The sequence below is a fragment of the Kryptolebias marmoratus genome, linkage group LG5 (genome assembly GCF_001649575.2).
Source record: "Kryptolebias marmoratus isolate JLee-2015 linkage group LG5, ASM164957v2, whole genome shotgun sequence".
Lineage (NCBI taxonomy): Eukaryota > Metazoa > Chordata > Actinopteri > Cyprinodontiformes > Rivulidae > Kryptolebias > Kryptolebias marmoratus.
The window spans coordinates 6,655,258-6,669,934 of NC_051434.1; the positions used below are offsets into that span (position 1 = coordinate 6,655,258).

Below are 14,677 nucleotides of genomic sequence, written 5' to 3' on the forward strand. Positions count from 1 at the left end.
GTCTTTTTTATTAATATTATAAAACCACCACCTCAGTACCTCCTTTTGTTTTTTTAGTGTATATATCATTTTTACATAAAACATGTTGCAGCTACAAAGTTCAACAAAACTACTTTGAGCGATTTTTATTAAGCTGACATTTCACTGTAACAGCGGATCTTAGCAATATGTAGTTAGTTAATCATAAGCATTGATTTAAACACCATAGATTATCTTTGTAATACAATAAATTCAATAGTTTGTTGTCTGACATGCTAAAAATTACAGGGCACTGAAAGTATATTTAAATTAAGTTCCCAGTTAATATGATACAATGGCTGCATTCAAAAATAAAATAAAATTAAAAAAACTAAACAAGAACAAAAGAAAACTAAGCATAAAAATAGAGATGGGACCTGAGCTTTTATTTTCCTGTGACATATTAAACAGCCCAATCCTTTCACAGTTTAGCTCTAATGCAAGCTTTGGTTCTGTCTACCTGTGAAGGAAATTAACTAGAACCAGCAAATATAAATATATATATATATATATATATATATATATATATAAATTTGTAAATTTTTTTGCAGTTATCAGACTTTTGTCATATTCTTTATTAGATATAATACATTTTTGAGTGGGGGTTGCATATTTCCTAGACTACTAGTAAACACAGCAAGAATCAATTATATTCCCATAAAAATATTTCAAAAAGGCAAATTTAAAGTATACAAAAGCTTTTGTTAATATTGCACAGTCTGTCACATCTCCTGACTTCTACACCACTTTCTCTACTTCTGTTTCGTCATTCCATCCTCTCCCCCTGAGGGATCTGCACCCCACCATATTAAAACTGAAAATGTATCCGCTTTCTTTGTAATTACAAACCCACTGGAGGCAAGGCTTCTTGATCTCTGCTGGATCCTTACTTGGTTTTTTTTTCTTCTTCCACATATTTACTCACCTCTCTCAGCCAAGAGGACAGACACATGCTGAGCTATCAGTTTTCAGGGTCTTGTTTTTTTTTTTTTTATTCTTTCTGTAGGATATTTTTTTTGCATCTAATATGCCTGAAATCACAACAGCATTCGGGGGAGGCAATAAAAACAATGCAATAAAAAGAGAGGGTGTTTGATAGGAAGAGTTTGTAAAATGAGAGGAGGTCTGCTTTGGTTTGTTTGTGAACTGATGGATTTTTGTTACTTGTACACCACGATATATACAGCCATACGACATTCCAAGCTTTGGGTTTGAAACACACCATGCAGACTCAAATATTGGAACCATACCTCAGTTTGGAAAAAAAGCAGAACAGTGGGGGAGAAATTGGTGTCTGCTGGGACGAAAAGAAAACTGCCAAAAAGAAAACAACCGTACCCACTGTCCCATAAAAGCAGGCCAGTCAAACTCGTGTTCTTTACACTGGTTCAAGAGTACAGGGGTCATGATGGGGGTAGGAGGTCTGATGACCCCACGATGACCTGTAATCCAGACCAGTTAGGTTGTTCTGTAAGGAGTGTGGTTTACCAGCAACCCACAAAAACAGACACACTCACGGCAAATGAGGGAAGTCTCTGTGAATTAAAATGCTTTCATGATTGTTTTTTCCTGCAATTTCATAGTTTACCAGTGAATGGGGATACTGTACATGAGCTGATAACCGAAGAACATATTTACATTAAAAGCAATTTATTCATGAGAGTCACTATGTTGAATATTGAATACAGGGATGGATTTACATCTTACATACATCTATGTATGGGCTAGTTTAAACAATGTGTGTGTATGTCAGCTTCCATTGATGGTAATTTTGGTGACAGAAAGGAAAATTTAAAGAATTTTCATCCAGCAGTAGAGAGAAAATAAATAAAAGAGAAAAACCGGTTCAATAGATATTGCATAAAAGTACTGCTCACCTTTCTTTAAAAGTTTAAAATAAAAAGATAATCTTAAAAAAATGACTAAATCTTCTCTTTTAAGGAACGTGACAGTGTTATGTTTCTGAATTGTTAGGAACTTCAGACAGCTGATTAACATGCTATTAAATGAACAAAAAGTTGTTTTTTTCACCTTTTTTTCTTGTTTAAATAAAGCTTTGTTGGATAATTGCCAGAAAGAGATGGCAGAAAAAGGGCTTATTAGTATTCCAGCTTTTCAGTCTATATTAGTCTTTTCAAAACAGGTAACAAAAATCAAATTCTGTTTTTATCAAAACAATGTGACTAACTTAGATCAACTGTTTCCAAAGGCCACGGCAGTTTGTATACTGCCCCTGAACCTTCTTGAAAGGGTACTTTCCCTTCGACAAGTTCCCCAAACAGCATGGAGTCGCACTTTATTCCCTCACCTCCGCCGAGCAGCTGCAGGCTGAGTGTTAGCTGTGAAGCCATCACCACTGTATAAACAATGTTAGCGAATGTCAGCTAAAATTAGGAACTCATCAACAAACCAGCTGAAATCTGCCACTAGCTCTCTGTAAACTAGAAATTAAATTCCCTTTTTATTCTTTTCCATTCCTTGTCTGTTTTACACTTTCAGGCTCATAACAAATGATCTGGTTTTCTTTTGTTTCAAAACTTCTTTGTGGATCCATTTTTTTTATTATTGTAAAATGTCTTCATGTTACGTTACTGCTGGGCCATCTTTTGTAAGATGAACAAAACTGACAAAGAAAATCAAGTTTAAAAACTTATTGTGATCTAAATACTTTATTTTACTGTAATTTTTTTTGGGAAAAAAAGAAACAACTACAAGTTGTATGTGACAACATTGTAAGTCATTCAGTAGTTTAAATGCAAGTTCAGTTTCTGAACTAAAAAGCAAGTTGGTCTGAAGACTAAAAAGGAGGGAATTGCAGCTTGTGTGTGGATGTGGATGACAATGGCTCGACTCCCTGAGGGAGGGAGTGGCAGTGAGAACAGAAAAGATTGTGACATTCCCCCCAAAAAATGTGACATGTGACAGAGCACCACAACAACTACAACCACAACCGTAGCATTTATCCCTGTCATGTGGAATGTCCTCTGTTTATTTTGCTTCCTGTTTGTGCACAGCACGGATCAAAAACAGCAGAGCTCCTCTTTGCTGTTTCGTGGTGGTAAAAGCAATGAGAGCGGGAATGGCAGTGTTTGCTAGTCACAGTGACAACTGTGTAAAGAAGGTAGAAGCACTGATTAGGACTGGAAAGCTGCAGTAAAACACACAAAACAGCTCAAACATTCAAAGAACAATTCTTCCAGCTCACTAGAAAGAATGAATGTGTTCTGGTATCACAGAAATCACCTGAAAGGAAAACGTTGTGCAACTTGAAGCCAATGCACAATGATGAATATCATATCTAAATCCAATCCAATTTCTTCACTCTTTGCATGCAGGTGCTTCAGGGATGTCTGAACATGCAGGCAGATAGGCAGATGGGAGTTTAAGTGGTGCATATGTGATGGACAATTAGCAAAAGTGAAAGAAGGCCTTGTGAAGATATTTATTCTTGAAAAAAACACAGCAAAAAACAAGCATTATTGCTTTGTGGTTGTATGCTTTCTGTAAAATGTTCCAGCTGCAGATTAGGTTTTTTGAAGGATTTGTCACTGTGCTGAGACAAATGGGTCATAGAATGTATTTTCTCTATGAATTGTGAGTTCTAGGACAAAATCTTTATTTGTGTTATAGTAATATGATCTTTTTAAGCAGTTTCCACTCTACCAACTACTGTTTTTTAATTTAAGATAATTTAAACCAACAAATCACTGCATCCGTGTTGCAACCATTATAACAGAAATATACCAACAATATTTTCTGTGGAACTTGGTAATCCTTCAAATGTTTTTACAAAATACAATTTTTGCATGAACCTAACCTTAAACCTTTAATCTGTAATCTTTTACACAAGATAAAGTTTCTTACAAGTGTTACTCATGTACTACCTTTACAAAAAATAACTACTATGATTCAACAGAGCCTTGGAAATCTAATAAATCCATCCTGAATTTCAAGTTAAAGTTTTTGACAGCTTTGAAGAAATTCTCACATATTGTTTCTAAGCTATCAAAATCCAAATCTCAAAAACATACCGCCTGCAAAATTTGCCGTTTCCAACTCCTTGACCGTGACGGAAACATGGCGGTAACAGAATTCCTCATTTCAGGCTCCATGCGTCACTTCCAGACAGAAGCCAAAGATTGCATTAGAAAACCAGATACCACAAATAAAGTCAAATCAGAGACTGTAAACTGAAATAAATTCCTGGAGTAAAGACAAGGGAAGTGATCCAGAAGTGTCTCTATCTCAATTAGTCTCTCAATGGAGTGTCAGTGCAGGGGATGTGTGAAATGAAAACAAATTAAGTTGCACAGAGAGGAAAGGATAATGGAGGGTCAAAGGAGGAAATAACACAGTAGAAAGAAGAAAAGAAAATATATAGAGACATGAGATGAAAGAATGGTAAGAGAAAAGGAGGGGAAATTAGTATATTTTATGTGCATACTGGAAGAACGTGCTTAATAGAAACAGCCACTAATGGATACCAGAAAGTGAGAAACAGGCAGATGTTTTCATACAAAAACAAGCTAAAAGCATTACTCACTGCTGTATGAGCCGTGCAGTAGGTGTAGTTTGTGTGCGTGGATGGGGGGTGGTAATGTGGGTGCTGTTGGTGGTGAGATATATAATGCTGAAGACTTGCACGAGTGAAGGAGGAGCTGCTCCAGGTGCCTTGACCACCGCTGCTACCAGAGGTCCAATTGGAGCCGAAGCTTGGACTAATGGCTGCTGTCTTACTGCTGTGGTAACCTCTCACTGATGCACTGGGCTGGAGAAACAAAAAAAGAAATTGAGTTGCAGTGATAACTACTGGCATCAAAAATATCACCATCAGAGCTGCAAGAAAACTCAACTCTGCGGTGGGCAAGCACTGACAACTATCTGCCCGCTCAGTGACCTGCATCAAAAGAAATAGCAGGATGTTGTGCTGATCGCAAATCTACATGCCAGACCAACAAGATTGTTCTCACACTTTCTTTTCACGCTAACTCCCCATCTCCCTCCCTTTCTCTCTCCCTCGGAGCACCAGATGTTGTGAAACCCCCTTCTGTCACGGTTGAGATGTATTCTTGCTGCAAAAGCGCTGATTGGTTTGATAAGATGCTCGGATTACAGGCTGGCAACAGGCTTCCCAGTGTGCCATTATGCACTGGGTATCAACAGGGCCCAGAAAACACAGGGCTGAAGCTGCTGACGGTCTGGATTATATTGCTCTGAGATGGGTTACCTTGGCTGTCATGGCCACTGGAGCACAGACAAAAATACGGGCTTTATAGGGCGCACATGCCAGTTTTTTTGGCATTTTAGAAAAAGCCTTTGTCACTTAGACAACCTGATTTACTGCAATGTTAACAATCTCTAGTCAAAATGACTTTTAAGGAATTATATTTATTATCTTATGTTCTGTTCTCAAACCACATCACAAACACATCACAAGTATGACATCAAGAACATGTTCTTTGTTCTTGTAATTACTGAACATTACGTTTAGTGTGTGAACTGAAGACATCTAGTGGCTAAACTTGCAAGCGGCAACCAAATTTACACCCCAAAGCTGCAGTGGTTAAAATTTTATCTTGTGAGATGTGAAACAAACTACATGAATGTTGCACACTAGAAATTTAAAGGGAACAGACGCAACAATGCACAATAAACTATATTTTATAAACAAAAATCTATGATCATGTTTGTTTACTAGTGTACATCTGGTACTCTCTTTTTTATTTATACGTATTTTCAAAAGCATTGCCAGATGAAAAACAAAACAGCTATTGCAGCCTCGTCAAATTGTGAACCTAGAAAATACATTTTTACATTAATTTCACAAGATAATGCAACATCCTTTAAAACTACTTATTCATTTAACCCTTTCTGGAACTCCCCACAAGAAAAAGTGACTTACCATATTTTTATGGTAAAACTCAAACACAAGTCTTTGCAAATCTGCATTTTTCTTTTTCTAAAAGAAATATTGACGCATGACTAAACACCATTTTGACAATTTTTACAAAGCATACTAAAAATGTTTTTTGTTTATTCTACAACAAACAAGCTCATAAACAGAGTCGTGTTGCTGTTTAACTTTTTGGTCGGGAATTTTAAAAACATGCTGTAAATATTTTCAACTGCACTAAGACTGAGGGGAATAAAAAGTTTGGAAGCCATTCTTTTTTTTTTTTTTAGATTAATTCTTCAGTTTGATTATTCAAAAGGTTTAACTCCCTCAGTGGACTCACATAACATATCCGGCATGATTTAAGTTGCATGTGCAAACTCGGTCTACAGAAAAAAACAAACCATCGTGAATGAAGCACAGCTGTACATCACTAGTAAGAATTAACAGTTGCCCTAAGCCTGTGTTAGATTTTTACTGAGGTCAAAAGCCATCCCACACAGGAGTTACTGAAGGAGAGGGAAGGCAGCAGTGCAGACTCACAGCTGTGTTTAGAAAACTTGCCAGGCCCGTATTTTTCATTACCGAAGGGAACAGCTTAGGTTCAGCCTAACACATACAATATATAACAACAGGTTCAGGGTTCATGTTAATATAAAACAGGAGGAGTCAATTTCCCATAAAGCATTAATTCAGTATCCCATAAACTTCATGGTTAAAAAATGACCAACTAGTGTAATAAAAAAGTAAGCTGTGGTGAAAAAAAACAACAAATATGTGAAACATCTATCTTAACTCATCATGTCAGAAACTGAAAAGTGCTGCTTAAAGGCCAAAGAAAACCAAGCAAGTTAACATTTTTCATGTTTTTAACGAAGGCTCAGTCGTAGGGTCAAATTTAAGAACTGTGTGTGGGAAGGACCAACACATCATCGTTTAAAGCTGCATCTCACTGATGCAAGTTATTGAGAGCGATAGAGACATTTGCACACAATATCACTGCCACTGTAAAAGCCAGAGGGGAAGGATAGCCTCGAGTACGGTACATTAAGCTGCATGGCCACAGACACTATTTTAACGCAAGTATTCACCAGTTCATAGAGTTTAAGTGCTGCCTCGAGTCATACGACAACCTCCAGTGGCCTTATAAATGAGGATCATTCAGCCAAAGAGGAGGCATTTCCGACTAACACAAGGTATGTAGAGGTGTTTTGTTGAAGACTATCCTAAAGGAGTGCTAAATTTTAAAACATGTTTCATATGCCCTCTGTATATGGAAAAATAGTCATTGATGAAAAGGCTTTAGGGCTGCATGGGCGACATTCAGCCTTTATATCATGGGACAGGGCTGAGTTTTAAACATGTGGCTGTGATCTGACAGTCTCTATATTCCTTTACCAGAATGTATGATTGGTCCCCAGACTGAGATCTATGTCACAGACTTTCAGCAGCTCGTCAGAGAGCTACAATCTGCCCATATTTCCCTAAAAGGGTCTGGTTACATTTGCTATTTCTGCTTCAAGGGGGAATGTTGTAGATACTTGGCAAACAGATGTGTGTGTGCTGGAGGGTGTGCTTGAATGTGCACTTACGTAGTACTTATGTGACAGTAAGTCCCTTTTTACTGTATCCCTCTTCCTGACGATCTGCAACCTCTGGATTGTCAGTGAGATAACTAACCATTTCATGCAGCAGTAGTCCCATAGACAGGTGGTCCAGGCAGTAGATTTTAGTGTTTACAGCATGATAGAGACTTCAGGCAGTTTAACTAACCATATAACTTCAATATCTTTTTCCTAAAATAACTTACATGTATACCAAAATGACTGTTTGTCCACAAAGCAGACATTAACTGAATGTGTTTCACCATCTTGCCACTGTACAGAAAAACAAATAACTCATGTTGTGGCTGTAACTATTAATGTAATATTAGATACAAACTGTGATTGATTTATAGGACTTAGCAAAACTTTTCACTAATCCAGCTTTTTTTTTACAGCAATATAGTCTAAAGATATAAATGAGTGTTATGTTGACATATAACAGACAATATAGCAAAGAACAGATTTTAAATGGGATCTTTAGGCTCTTTGTTACTAGCAGCCTGCCACAAAGATACAATTTGTTCCCATTTATTTAGTGAAATGTAAAAATTATATAAAAATAATAAGGCAGTTTATAGGCAGTTTAGCACGAACAAGATGATTCCTAAAAAAACATGACTTGAAGATACTGGTAATTTGCCAGCATCTGCCAGATGCTGCTAAAAACAGCTGTAGAACATAATCAGTGCCATTTGTAAATGAAAATGCAAGTCATTGTTGGATAATGCTTTCCACTCAGAAATGAGAAAATGAAAGGATGTTGTGACTCTATTAATAGGCTGAGAAAAAACAGCGTAGTAACTCCCACAAGTCCATTTGTCTGTATTTAAGTGATTTCCTTCCATCTTACCCACCCCTTTCTGGTGACATGCAAAGTTAAAGATGTCAAGGGATGGACCTTTGTTTACCCACAGAAACGGCAATTTTAGAGCTGATTCTAAAATAATTAAATACTATTAATGTGATCTTGGTGTTACGATCAGTCACGAGTCCATAAAGACACCAAGTCTGCTTTTATGATGTCAAAACTAGAAAGATCTCATTCTTCAAGATGATCCATTTGAAAAAAAATATAAAGTGCAACTTGACTGAACTATTTCTTTCTTTTTAGGAAAAAAAAAGGGGGAGAAAAAAAAAGAAGAAACACCCTCAAAATCTGTGATTTTCTCATGTACTCAAACTCTTGTGACAGAAACATCAAATGCATTCGTAGTGCAGAAATACTTGAATTGAATTTTCTTATAAATAAGCCAAAGACAACAAAGCTGTGATGTGACTGTCCTGATAGTCTTTTGGTAATAATTTATTATTTCCTGACAAGTCCTGTTTTTTTCATCATGGGACGTAAGCTTCCCAGCAGTGAGTAAAACTACATTATGACAAATCATCTTGTGTCAGACTTTCCTTCTCCTTTTCCCTGAGCATTAAATAACACTGTTCTGTGATAATCTGATCACCCTGGAGGCACTGTGCCCCACAGTTATACGGAGCAGCAGAAATGGTGATTTCCGAGTAACACAGATCTAAATCAAAATGTCCTGCTTTCTTGTTGGCCTGACTGTGCTTTATCTTGGCTGGGTGCTTGTTTTCAATAACTGGAGTGCTGCCAAAAAGGCTCATCTTCCTTGTGCTCTCTATAGTCCCATTTTACACATAGGCAAGGCGGATTATTGAATGACCACTGCCAATAAAATAGGAACCTCCAATTGCAAGTGCTTAATTACGTTTAACTAGTAAATTTAATGTTTTTAGAGAATTTGAGACAATAAACGTCAACACAGATGTTTTGTAATATTGTTTTCACATATTTGTGCTCGGTTTGGCTTGGTATGAAAGAGAAACAACTATCCTTTAGCATGTCTGATGACTAACTTCCTGGAATCTGTGTTGTGTAAAATAGCCTTTTCTGTTTGAGTCACGCTTCTTACCCAGGCCTCATCACTTCTCCCAAGTTAGCTTCCTACTGCCAAACATACAGGCTTCGACTATCATGAGCAGAAAACACTACAGGATCTTTGGGTCACCAAGGAAACCTGCTCACCAACGTATTTTATCCTCAGTCCCCGGGGACGGAGTTCAGGCATAACCAAGACAATTCTCTGGCAGAGCATGTGTGGACTCTGACATCTGGAATGTAAGGCTGGTTCTCAGTTTGAGAAAAGCATGTGGGCTTGCATGACCACTTGCACTAAACCAGATACTTCTCATATTACCCTTTGGTTCCCTCACTCGTTCTTTTACTCCGACTCTTTTAAGGGTGTTCTAAAAAAACATTTCTGTGATCTAACATGACAGTCCTAAGGGACGGAGAGTAAATGGTAACCAAGGCAACTAGGTCAGAGGGTGACATTATTGTACACTAGTGGTCCATTACACAACATTAGAAATGTGCTTTATGTTGGTAAGTATTTTTGCTCACCTCATTATGACTCTAAAATCTCTACCGACAGACTAATGCAAATTTGCTTGAATATAAACTCTGTGCTCTTTCACTGATATTCTAAAGTTTTAGATTGAAATATTTACTGGCAACATAGTGTGTGTGAAAGTAGATAGTATTTACTTCTTGGAGAAACCCGTTTTCATTCCAAATACAGACTGTTGGGCGACTAAAAGAGGTAAATAAAATGTGGTAATGCAGAAGGGGCACACAGAGAGATAAAAGAGAGTGGACCGAAGCAAAGACATATTTACTGCATGCATCTTTGACCTCTGAGAATCTTGCAAGATTAATAACATGACCCTTCATGACATGGGGCTTTGGGTAAACCTCACAATATTCCTTGTCTGTTCATCGTCTCAGCAAATATTGTCCTTTGGATTGACACATCTTTCTGCTCTGATTATCTTGGAACCGGCTGATATGGTGAAGCCGACAGAGACGTAAATGTGGGCATCTTGACATCCAAATGAAAAGACATTGGATGGTGAAGAATCTGAAAATTTATTGTTAACCTTCACTGAGGTGTCTTGATTCTAACAACCATAAAAAGAAAAGGCATACCTTAAAGAATGCAATGTTACTACTTTCTCAACATCTTCTCCAAGATTCCCACAAAGCTTAAGCCTAAAAAGAAGAAAGAACATCCATGACTGCAGCAGAGGGGCTAAACAAACATTTACAGAGGGGCACTTCTTCAGAAAAAGCTGTTCTCAGAGACAGCTACCATTGATGAATACAGTGCTTAAATTTAAAGGACTTGTTTGGAAATGACATCTGTTAAAACAGTTTTGTTTTGTTACTCTGATTTTTCTTTTTCAGCTTGGTCTGTTACTTATTTTATTAATTCTGCTTTGGTGGATTTTAATACATTCCAGTGTAACAGTCCTAAAAACAATTTAGACTTTGTATTTATGCAATGTATACAGATTAGTTGCTCTAATTGAAATACTTTAGCTAAGGTTGACTGAAAAGATTACAGGTAAAAATGTATACACTAACCCATGATTCCAGCATCAGGCTCAATTTGCGTAGGTTGACCAATGCAGCTCTGATCTGTCAGATCAAGGACACATGACTCTAGAGTCCTTTGACTTCTGGGTGTTATGGAGAGATTGCATTTGTTTGCTTGATTAGCATTAAATCATTAAAGCATTAAATCTGGGGACTTTAAATCACAGTTCAACATCCTGATCTGCCCCTGAGCAGTTCTCACAGCGTGTGTGTGTGTGTGTGTGTGTGTGTGTGTGGGGGGGGGGGGGTTATCTTGCAGAGGGGAGGCAACATGATTCAGAGATTTCCTAGTCAGATGTTGGACTGTAACAAATTTATTAAAACCAAACACCTAATTTATCTTGGGTTTTCAAGTTGTTGATGATTATGTACTGTTAAAATTACAATTTTAATATTTGCAGTTAAAGATCAGGCAAAAAAAATATTAGTTATGGAAAATTTAACTTTAAACTGCACACCTCCAAAATGTAATGCACAATAATTCAGACGGTGACAGCTTAACAAACACTAACAGACTGTAATGATTGCTGCTGAGCTATGATTACACCCATTTATCCACTGAGGCAGCCGAGCTGCTTCTGAGTGAATCACACCTCCAGACAAATGCTTTTACACCGACATTTTAGTCTTCTTCATATGTATGCTTTTATACACCCACCTCTCTGACTCTGTCACTTTGTCTGGCTGCCTCTCTCTGTCAATGTCTCCTTTTGTCTCTCTGTCTTTCTGTCTCTGTCTGACTGTCCCCCACTCTCTACCTTCCATGACTCTATAAACTCTGGCTATGATGGATGTCTCTGATTGCCCGAGGCCCCTGCACACTAAATCCTGAGTGCTGTATGAAGCTCTGTGGCATTACAACACCTACACAACGCAGAAAATAAGCAGAGGTCAGACTGCAAAAAAGGTAAGAAATACTCAGATATAAACCAGTGTTTAACCAGTTATTTAATTCCCTGAAACAATACGTACGATTAGCAAACCTGTCCTTGTTGATTCAAGTTGCAACCATCTTCAGATTAAAAAAACAAACAAACTTTATAAAACATTAACTTTTGCCATTTAGAATAAATCTTCTGTTTAATGCAGGAACTAATTCAGCCAGCAGACTACTATTCATATTTGCGTATACTGTATTTTAACAAGACAAATATCAGAAGACACAGATGTGCAAATTTCAAAAGCTGAACAAATACAGTGAAATGAGATTTAACAGGAAGATTTTATTAAAATATCTGAGTAAACTTAAAAAAAAATCTGACTGGGACTACTCTGGGGGGACAAACAGTCACAGTAATGCAGGACAGAGCAACAATTTTATCCCTAATTTTTCTGACATAAAATTCTATCATCTGCAAAATTACACAACACACTTTTTTTGTTGCATGGCATAAAACTAACATTTGTTGAGTATTTGTATACTGTGGAGTGCTTTTTGTCTGAAAACCCTTAAAGGGCTTTTCTGCTTTCTTTGTTTATCCAACGATGACAAGTTTAGCACGGTTGTCACATTCAGTCAAAATAAAAGGATCATATTAAACATACCTGTAAACTGACACTTGAGAGTAAAATATTTGATTTATTTTTGGGTAAAAATGCAACAAAAAAATTATGCTTTTTGTCCATTTTGAGACATCCAATCTTCATTCATATTCCTCAACACAGCATTTGATCTTAAAAACCTGACAGAGCTATTTTAGTTCAAATTATATTAAAAAAAATAAAAATAACAGACAGATTTCTGTTTTAAACTGCTACAGAGAGCAATGCAGACCTTGTGGTAATTATCCTTTAGATTTATCACTAAAATCAAACTTAATCTTAATTCTCAATAATTTATTAAAAGTTGTTTTATTTTTGCTAGAGGATGTCAAGAGCAGGACTGGGATGGTCCAAGGGCCAATTCTTGCTCTTGGGCCTCATTTTGACCATATTTGTCTTACTTTCCTGTGAGAAAGATATCAGGGAAGTGCCTGCACTGTGTTTTCTAGTGTCCTTGAATTTGTTTGGGCCTTGGATGCTGTTGCATCTCAGGGTGAGATGGGCCCCCAACTGCCTACTGCTGTTGCTGTTCTTTCTTGGCCTGTTCCACCTTCCACCTTGAAGAAACCCGATACCGCCCTTCAAACATGCACATCTGTCAAACATCACGAACTGTACTGTGCATCTGAAGTGCACGTACAAAGGCAAATGTTTGCTCTGTGGATCGTACGTGAAAAGCTGCAAAACAGCTCTTGAAAGTAACATTTTTGAGACTATAATGTGAAGGGCATCTGTCATATTCTCTTATAGCAGAGAACAGACTGCTGAGCACGCAGCGCAAGCCTCACACACGAACAAAAACACGGACATGTACACAAACTTAGGGTCAAAAAGTCCACTATATGGTTACTTCTTTTATTCTTACATGCTTGAAATTTATTCTTCTGTTTTGTTGTTTTTGTCAGGTCTCTGTGGTGGCTGGAAATGAAGAATTAAGACAAGAGCACAAGAAAACAAACCAAGTCGCGACCAAGTCAGCGAACACTGCAGTCCTCCAATAACAACACATCTCGATAAAAGTTTATTTTCTCTGCACACTGTCTCCACATGATGTTATCATTTTTCTTTAAATTCAATAAAGTTCTCTCTCTCTCTCTCCCTCTCTGCTCAGGCAAAAACTATATAGTTTTGAGATGAGTCTAGTTTCCCACATGAGGCTGCCTTCTGCAATATGCCTCTGCAGAAATACTGACGATGTACTGATGTGGGAAGCTGTAATGAACACAGATTATTATTAAAGCTTGGACTTTGTTTGGATTTCCAGTAGAAATGAACAGAACATAATTTATCGAATGAAGGAGAAAACTTATCCTCTTTTAAGAGGATTAAGCTTCTATAATGAACTATTTCAGAAAAGTCTTTAGCAAAGGGTCACATCATGCAGAAACTTTTTCTTTTCTCTACTGTAATTGCAGCCTTGGGTGACAACCTGAGTGACCCAAGTAGAAAAATTAGAAGAGAAATAAGGCACTGAAGAACATAAAGAGGCCAGCTCATTAACTATAAATACAAAGTTTTTTAAATGTTTACAAAACACAGTAAACTAAAATAAAAAAAGGTTATGCAAATAATTTCTTTTGTAAATTTGAAGAGCAAACCACTTCATTTAAGTGTTTGCAGATCTGTTCGAGAAGGACTTATTTTTGAATGAAGTCTGGCCATGAATGCAGAGGGATTTTACAGTGTCAAATCTCTCACTCCATCTCTGCCTTCCTTATCTCCCCATCTCACTCATCGAACATAGGACAGAAAGGGAAAAAAGGGGGCTGCAGTAAAAAAAATAAAATAAAAAAAAGAAGTGATCCTGCCACTCTGCACCCCAGTGGAGCATAACACCTTACACATGTAGAGTCATGACCACATTCCAGCTTCTCTCCAGATCGCTGACACAGGGACATGTCAGAACTGTGATTCTCAGGCCCCCTGAGAGAGCTCGACAGCTATACTGCCACTGTTTTAAAGGGACTGCACTGTGACATTGGTGCCCCACCACCTGTCAGAAAATGTGTCCTTTTCTTCTGCTGTGTGATTTTTGTTTTTTCTATCTCTTGTTTTTAATGCTCAACTTATTGTCATGGAGGTGGATTTGTTTTTTTTTTTGTTTTTTTCTTAGGCTAAAGACTCCAAAGGAAAGAATTTATTGGATAAAATTTAACAATATACCTA

At 37.3% G+C, this 14,677-nt stretch overlaps 1 protein-coding gene across 4 annotated transcripts in view; it reads right to left on the reverse strand.

Annotated features, from left to right (window-relative positions):
• rbms3 (RNA binding motif, single stranded interacting protein) overlaps nucleotides 1–14,677 on the reverse strand; it is a 264,210-nt gene that overhangs the window by 212,286 nt on the left and 37,247 nt on the right. For 3 of the 4 annotated variants that reach the window (XM_025006950.2, XM_017424121.3, XM_037975840.1), the window contains one exon: nucleotides 4,562–4,786. In XM_025006950.2, the coding sequence (XP_024862718.2) occupies nucleotides 4,562–4,786 (225 nt within the window). The remainder of the gene's footprint in view (nucleotides 1–4,561; nucleotides 4,787–14,677) is intronic. The other variant, XM_037975838.1, reaches the window with a different exon arrangement.